This window comes from Sinocyclocheilus rhinocerous, unplaced genomic scaffold, assembly GCF_001515625.1.
Source record: "Sinocyclocheilus rhinocerous isolate Xijiao unplaced genomic scaffold, SAMN03320098_v1.1 scaffold2050, whole genome shotgun sequence".
NCBI lineage: Eukaryota > Metazoa > Chordata > Actinopteri > Cypriniformes > Cyprinidae > Sinocyclocheilus > Sinocyclocheilus rhinocerous.
Window position 1 is genome coordinate 531,911 of NW_015661574.1, and position 8,957 is coordinate 540,867.

General features: G+C 35.4%; 1 protein-coding gene across 2 annotated transcripts in view; it reads left to right on the forward strand.

Annotated features, from left to right (window-relative positions):
- LOC107726394 (globoside alpha-1,3-N-acetylgalactosaminyltransferase 1-like) overlaps window positions 1–7,978 on the forward strand; it is a 17,970-nt gene extending 9,992 nt beyond the window's left edge. For both annotated transcript variants that reach the window (XM_016535954.1, XM_016535955.1), the window contains 3 exons: window positions 4,010–4,039; window positions 4,165–4,302; window positions 6,875–7,978. In XM_016535954.1, the coding sequence (XP_016391440.1) occupies window positions 4,010–4,039; window positions 4,165–4,302; window positions 6,875–7,565 (859 nt within the window). In that variant the 3' untranslated portion in view covers window positions 7,566–7,978. The remainder of the gene's footprint in view (window positions 1–4,009; window positions 4,040–4,164; window positions 4,303–6,874) is intronic.
- Window positions 7,979–8,957: the final 979 nt, after the last annotated feature.

Here is an 8,957-nt window from a genome sequence, read left to right on the forward strand (position 1 = left end):
TAATCTACGCCCCTGGTTCAGTGATTAGAATATAAAGCTTACAAACTGTTTATCCCAAACAACCAAACAAATCAGGAGTCACTACTACATACAGTGAAGAGGAAAGAGGATTTTATTCAGAGACCATGAAATACAATACACTCAACTCATAATTATTTTTATATTTATTGTAACAGCATGTTGTTCAATTTCAACTAACCCTTTTTTTTTCTGCAGAAATCCTTAAGGCCAATTCACACCGCACAGACAAACACCAACAAACCAAAGTTTGCCGTTGGATTTAGAATTTTATGAAAAACAACTTTCATATTCACACTGCCCCAACAGACACTGACAAACGCTGATTGAGCATGTTCACTCGGGTGAAAACAAACCCGACCAACGCCAACAGATGCCGACAGGGGTAACACACTGATCAAACAAAACCCAACAAAATGTGTTTGTTGGCGTTTGTCTGTGCGGTGTGAATTGGCCTTTAAACCACTGGTTGCTTTACAACAACAACAAAAGAGAATAAGATTACAAAGGAACTAATGCTAGCAAACATAAGGGGAATTAGGGGAGTGAGAGTTAGAGAATAAATGATAGGAGTGGAAGAACATTTTACAAAAAAAAAAAAAAAAAGGTTTCTTTTTTTTTCAGATTTGTAAGAGGACAGGGAGATTTGACAAAAAGAGGGTGGGAGAGGTTTAGTGATGTATCTTGAAAAAGACCTGACAAAAATGGATGACTCTTTAAGGAATGTTAAGCCCTATGAAGAGTCGGGTTCTGGAAGTAAAAATCCCATTTTTTTTTCCTTATATGGGAACTGATTTTTAACAATGACTTATAAACCATTAAAGACAGACCTACTGTGAGCTACGAGGCTGTTAATCAATTATATATATACTTTTGTTGAAGCTTTCAGCTTGTATTATTTCAAATTATTTTTTAAAACATCTTGCGTAACAGCTACATTTTTGGTGAAAAACTACATTAACCATGATTCGGCACACAGGTCTCCACCAATCAGAGAATCGTGACAACCAAATCTCACCAAAAGAACTTCTAAGTGCCTCTTCGCTTCCATGAAGCACTGTGAACGTAATAGTCATAATTATAGTCATAATAATAATCTCTCTACACCCTGAATATAATAGTCATAATTATCGTCATAATAATAATCTCTCTACACTCTCAGATTACTTAAACATTTGTTTATATGTCCATATTTTGTAGTAAACGTACATTTATTGTTTCTATATCTACAGGGTTTCCGCGGGGTCTTAAAAAGTCTTAAATTTAGTTGTATCAAATTTAAGGCCCTAAAAAGTCTTAAATTGTACAAAAAAATCTTAAATATGATTTCAGGAGGTCTTAAATTTGGGGGCGGAAAGACCAGAATTTCATACAGCTTAATGTGACGATTAAACTTCAAAAGGCGATGATTTCATTGAATATGAGCGCTGCACGTTTCAGAGTCCAGTGCTGCGCGGCTTTGTGTTCTGCTGTTACCGAGGAAACGGTAACTGCAGTTCCGAAAGCACCTTCTGCTGGCAGAGAATGAATGTGCATTTTCAGTAAGCCTGTTTTACTGGAGTAGGGCATTCCTGCAATACCGGAGGCTGCCGTTTCGGATCCGCATTTCTAGGACACTATAGTTAAATTTTTTTTTTTGCATGTATATATTAGCAGCTCATACTATTTTATAGCACTTGCTATTCAATTCTGCATATTATTATTTTTAAAGGAGACATATTATGCCCCATTTTACAATATGTAATATAAGTCTCTGGTATCCCCAGAATGTGTCTGTGAAGTTTCAGCTCAAAATACCCCACAGATAATTTATTATATCATTTTGAAAATGCCCATTTTGAGTGGAAGCCCTAATTTATTTCAATATATATAGGATTTACATATATATATATATATATATTAGGGCTGTGCAATTAATCGCATGCGATTGTCAGGCGCATCTCGTCAGTAAAGCCAGTTCCGTGATTAGTAGTAAATCTCCATCACCTGCTTTCAGATGGAGCGACATTTACTACACTGAGCCATAGTGAGTGGACAATTAAGCAATATCGCGTTCATTATCGCAGATTGAATCGCCTGCGATAATGAACTCGATATTCCTAATTGTCAGTGCACTACGGCTCTGTGTAGTAAATGCCGCTCCATCTGAAAGAGGTAAGACGTTTTTTGTACTTGGTCACCAGGTTTGCAAACATCTCAGGAGGGATTTTGATCCACTCCTCTTTACAGATCCTCTCTAAATCCTTAAGGTTTCTTGGCTGTTGTTTGGCAACTCGAAGTTTCAGCTCCCTCTAGCCGCAGCGCAGCACTTCACGTCTGATGTGTGACCCACTTAACAAAGTGGAGTAAACGGTAAAACAATTGCGATACAAATTAGTGTGTTATTAGTACCTTAATAAATGTAAAATAATTTGAATACAAATACTAGTTTACAACATCCAGCTGCACAGTGAACTGTTTTGCACAGCTAAATAGGCTAAATGGAGATTGCTGACATCGCCTCATACACTCAAGTTCACGCCAGATCTTACATTAAAAATAAGATGGAAAGATAAAAAAATTAATAGTTTCCATGGATCTAGTCTTTGCATCTGTTTGTTTGATGTTTGAATCAGATCTCCTCTGTTGGAATAGAATTGGCTAGATGGCGCTGTCACAAAAAAGGGTCCTAGTAGAAATGCGGTCCTGAAACTGCAGGCAGTGGTATTGCAGGAACACAGTATTGGGGTTGTTTTTGTTCAGACCAATGTGAAAAAATGCCGTCCTAGTAGAACTGCGGTCCTGGAACTGCAGCCTCAGGTATTGCAGGAACATAGTATTGGGTTTGTTTTTGTTCAGACCAATGTGAAAATCGACCCATGTTTTTACCCTGCTAACACACAGAGTTGTAAATGTGAACTGGTGGATCGATAAGAAGATAATGCATTATAAAAATCTAAACAGTAAAATGTATTTATATATTATTTAATTCATATAATCATTTATTGTTAATAATTGTTTAAATTAATATAATTAATACTTTTGACTTGTCCATTTTACAGCACTAAAAATGGTTTAAAGGCTGTAATGTGAAGTGTATTATTTCATAAAACTTTTTGTTTTTGTGAAAACTTGTATCTGAACTGTAAATCATGCATTTTACAGTCATTTTACAGTTTAATATGTTACTATAGACATTGCCCTACCCCGCTCATATGGTATTCATTTTATTTGTGCAGGTCTTAAAGAAGGTCTTAAAAAGCCTTAAATTTGAGCTTAAAAATCCTGCAGAAACCCTGTATCTATAATTAGCATCTTTAAATCAATATGTTTATATTTCTTCAGCATTTTTAATTTGTCATTTGCAATGTTTCTTTGGATTATAGTTCTTACCCTCATTAACATAAAGTACGCAGTTGTGTACCTTTTGTCAGATTTTCAGTGCTTTTTTGCTTTCAGTCAAAGTTTTTAATGTTGTGATTCACATCATTTCTGGTTGGTTTGGTTTATGACTTATAACTCTTTAATGATGACAATATAATGTGTGGGAAAAATTTATCCGGAACCAAGGCTGCTAAAAGAAGGGGAAGGGCACTATATAAAGACGTAGAAGAAATGCAAATCGTATTAAGGTTATATGCTATTCCAAAAGAGTGGCTACAGAGGGCCAAAGTATGTAGGAAGATGTGTAGGGAATGAGTAACTCTGAAGTAGTGAAGGACAAGACTATAAAGAGCTTTGAAAGTTATTATTGGATTTTCCGATTGAATGCAGATAAAACTGGAAGGAGTTTGGGTGTGATGTGTTGCAGACATTTAACCTTGAGAGCTTTTTGATGTCAAGATCCATGTTCAGATCACAGTAAGACACATCATCAACAGACTTTTGAAAAGTAGGTGGCAGGTCAAAACAGTTTAGAATAATGAGGAATAACATGTTTTGACTTTTGGAGATAAATACAATACATCGCAACTGATTATCTTACAGCAACTGTTATTATTTTATTGTACAGGCTTTCATACAAACAGCCCAGTGTTGTAGGGTAAGAACATACACACTTATTTAACCTTTTTATATTATTTATTAATGATTTTTTTTCTTTTACACTACTTTGCATTTGGATTTGCATTTCATCCACATGTGTGTGTATTTCCTCATTTAAAACAGCCCAGATGGCAAAGTTATTGCCGTGACACCATGGTTATCCCCAATTGTATGGGAAGGAACTTTTGATCCATTCCTGATTGATTCGATCTACAGACAACAAAACATCACCATAGCAACTACAGTCTTCGCTCTTGGAAAGTGAGTTTCCATCTCTCCAATCTCTTCCTCTGATCTTCATTGAATTTAACTGTAGCATTTAATTGTAAGAGTGAATTTAATTGTAACATTTAATTGTAAGAGTCAGGCAGACGGTGGTATATCGGCATGAATTAACAAACATGACTGACATAGCACACATTGCACACACTGCAAGAGAAAAAAGTGTCTAGTTTTATCTGGCCATCTTTGTTGTTTTACCAGTTTCTCCACTTGTATATATGAACCCGTTTATCTATTGTAGTGACTAATCCTCCTCCTGGAGTTTAGCTCCAGCTTGACACACCTGAACCAGCTAATCAAGGTCTTCAGGATCACTAGCTTTCCACTTTTCTTATAGACAGAATGCTGCATAAAACTATTCATAAGAAAAAAAATTGTAAATGATAAATCAGCACCATAGTGGATTCCAAGTGATCAGGGGCTTAGGGCGATCCATTTAAACCCATTGCACAGGCTGTGCCGAGTTTTTATTTTGTTAGTTTAACTTCTAGTTTGCATATGTTCCCTCGTCTGGGTGATGTTTCCTGTGTTTCTTTTTTCTAGATCTTGTGTTCCTTTGATACTATTGTTATTAAATAAATGCTAAGCTGCAGTTGGATCCTGGCTGGGGTATCCCAGAAAGCAGGTTATCTGTAAACTTACCCGGGTATGTTGCGTAAGTAAACAAATAACCTTTTAAAATGTTGCTTCCAAAAACTGAGGTAACTTTCAAGGTATGTAAGTAGCCATAGCAACTTATTCTTTTTTTAGCATCAAAAAGATCATTCTTGTTCACAATAATAAAAACATTTTAAAGATCAGATTAAAAGAAAGATTGCACAACCACCCAGTACGTGACGATCACCACCAAGATCTTCTGATCTTCACACCAAAGAAGATACCAATAATGTTAAGCATTTAAAGTGGTGATGTTTTGGGAACTGATAACCATGAGTAAGACATTTTTGGGTTAATCAACCAAGAGTGCCAGGTTTTATGTGATGGTAAGCACAGATGGGCATAAATACATGAAAACAAAACAAAACAAAAAAAGAAAGAAAAAAAACCATTTAGATGTGTACAACTGCTTAGAAACGTACGTTTTCATTTTACCTCTTCCCCTGCCCTGTAGTGTAAAAAAAAAAAAAAACTTTTTAGATTTAATTCATGTAAAGTTTTTTTAATTTTTTATAGAACAATAAAACCAAAAGCTGAAGATTTTTTGTGGTATACCATTCATCAGTGTTTGTATCAGTATTTGTTACAAACCCTTTTAAGTCTAGGGAAAATAAGGGGTGCAACATTAAAACACCGAACATATACTGGAAAGCAATTATGCACAAACACTTCTGAGTCTAATAAAGTGTCTGTTTATTACAATGAAGTAAACAGGCCAAAAGATTAACCCAAAATACTTATTTTCATAAATGTACAACTTATATACAATTTTGAACCAAGCAAAAATAAATTAGGTTCACAAAAGAACGGGGAAAAGACAAAAGAACTAGACTGTGCCAAATCAAAGAAAGGAACAAAACCAAAACCAATCTCACAAAAACAAAGAAATCTTCTAACCTAAATCCACAATCAATGTTCTCAAGAAAATCCCAGATTTAAATAAAAGAAACAACCTTCAGCGTCAAAGACCCCCTAAATAAACTACTCTTTACTACAAACCAAAAAGATACAGATGGTGGCACGTGTCTCTAAACTAGTGTTCTCATCACCAACATCTCAATGATTGACAGATGAACAAACCAATCAGGTACTCTCGTCGCCCTGCTGAAAGCGAAAGTAAAAAGAGAGAAAAGGGAGGGGAGAAAACACTGTTCCCAACAACAACTCATAATTAGCTAACAGTATTTGTAATCAATAATCAGTATTGTTCAATCAGTATGGTTCAATTTAGTGTTATACATACGTTATCATATTCATACAGTATGTTTTGTTCTAATGTCACAAGTCATAATCTCAAGTTTACTGGGTTTCACACGATTCTTTGATTCTTTTGTGTGGGTTTAAGTAGTGTACTTAGAGGTACTTAGGTTGGAGGTAGGGTGCGTGTCTGAACTAGTTGATGGACAAAATCAGCACCCTGATAAAGAGGTTGACTGGCACAAAGTATTTTATGTATTTTGAAAATACAAAAATACTAATCTTAAATGTATTTAAATACAAATTACATTTGATTTTTTCCAAATGCTTTAAAATACAAAATAGTATTTTGTATTTCAAATACGTATTTTTAATACATGTATCTGAAATACTGCCCATCGCTGATGGTAAGTTAACCCTGCTTTCTTGAATATCCTGCTTTTCCTCATGTCTGAGTTCATCCCGACGTTACAAAAGGCATGCGTGTTAGATCTAAACTCTGAGGGGAGTGGCCCTTCAGGAGCAGAACTGGACAACCCTGATCTAGTGTTTTGTATAGTCTCAAATGTACAGTATATTGTGGTTCGTCTTATGGTCTTCTTATGGTGAATAAATTGCCAAAAGTGGGGGGGCAATTAAAATGTTTTGCCGCTTTTTTATTACTTTACATTTCAGTCCCTCTTCCTTTTTTTTCCAGATACACACAGTTTCTTAAAGATTTCCTGGAGTCTGCAGAGCAGAATTACTTTGTTGGATTTCGTGTGCATTATTATCTCTTCACTGATCAACCAGAGCAGGTTCCTGAAGTGAACCTGGGTGAACAACGTCAGCTGACGGTGTTGAAAGTCCCTAGTTCTAACAGATGGCAGGAGATCACTTTGCGCAGGATGGAAAAGCTGGAGAAACTGATTGAAAGTCGATTGGTCAATGAAGCTGACTATGTTTTCAGCCTTGATGTGGACACAAAGTTCTACGGGCGATGGGGGGCAGAGTCTTTGGGTCGTCTTGTAGGTGTGCTACATCCTGGTTACTATCAAACACCACGTGAACAGTTCCCATATGAGCGCAGACCCGTGTCTCAAGCATTCATTCCTCATGCTGAGGGTGATTATTATTATGGTGGAGCTGTGGTCGGTGGCTTAGTGAAAGATGTGCATGAGGTTGCTAAAACCTGCCGGGAGCAACTGGACATTGATGCAGCTAAATCCATTGAGGCAGCATGGCAGGAGGAGTCCCATTTGAACAAGTACTTCCTTTATAACAAACCCAGCAAGGTGCTCTCACCAGAATATCTGTGGCAGGACTTCAAACCTCACACAAATGAAGTCAAAATCATTCGCTTTTCTCAAGTTATTAAAAACTATGCTGCAGTTCGTCCAAACCCATAACAGCTGTGAACTGTAACATGTATGCACTTTATTTGGAATTAGTATGAAATCACCTACCAGGCATGACAATGTAACTTAAGTTTTTAATTGACTAACAAAACCTGTGGCCAAATATTTATTCATTAGCTATACATCAGCATTTGTACTACTGCTCTCGAAGGTTATTTGGATGCAATGCATAAAACTGCAGGAAAACAGTTTTATAATTAAATGGAATCAATGAGAGATAAAACAGTCAAGCATTATTGTTATACTATAACAGCTTGAACAGATTTTCTGATTTTTTTTTTTCTCTCACCACACTGCCATAAAGAGTAACCAACTGATCCCAAATGCTGGTTCATGCTCAGTCATCAGCAGTGTTGGGCTAGTTACTCAAAGAATGTAATATATTACTCATTACTAGTTACTCCTTTTAAAAGTAATATAGTTACTTTACTTATTATTTTCTGGTTACTAGTTACATTACTTTTTCTTCACGCCCCACAGAAGTTGTAACCATGTATCTTCCACATAAAATTCTTCTAGAATGTTACAACATATTTCTGCCTCATCATCATATCACCATATTCCAAGCTTTCCTGCTGCACTGGGGACATCACATGCATGTGCGAGTCATGAAAATTATGACAATAAATCTAGGAGTGTTGGATTTTAAATCAGCGGGGTCGAGGCATTAAAAGTAACTAAGCTGTTTTATGGATGGTAACTGTAATATTATTACTGAAATCTTATTAGTAATTAGTTACACTACTAGTTACTGCAAAAAATAATATTATTACAGTAACTAAGTTACTAGTAACTAGTTACTGCCCAACACTGATCATCAGCAATCAGCACTTTTGCATAGGCGAAAGAGAAGGCAAAGAAAAAGGCACTTTGCATATCAAACATTGCTGAAAGATTTGAATGTTTTCCATTTATTCAAAATAAACATGAACTAACATTAGAAGTGCAGCAGCATTGGGAATATCTTATTGTATAGGGTTGCAAAGGGGTGGAAATTTTCCAGAAACTTTCCATGGGAATGTAACCTGGGGAATTTTGGAAATATTTCAAGTTGGAAACTTAACAGGAATTTATGGGAATTAATTGAAAACTTGGGGAAATTTATAGAAACTGCATCATATACAAACATAAATATAAACATTTTGTTTGGTCATAAGCTGACATGCATGCAAAGTAATACAAATTTTAAAAATGACATTTTTGGATTTTTTTGGAACCTGTGAATTTTTTTCAGGATTAATTGATGAATAAAAACTTTAAAAGAACAGCATTTATTCAAAATTGAAATCTTTTCTAACAATATAAGTCTTTACTGTCACTTTTTATCTATTTAACACATCCTTGCTGAATTAAAGTATTAATTTATTTAAAAAAAATTACTGA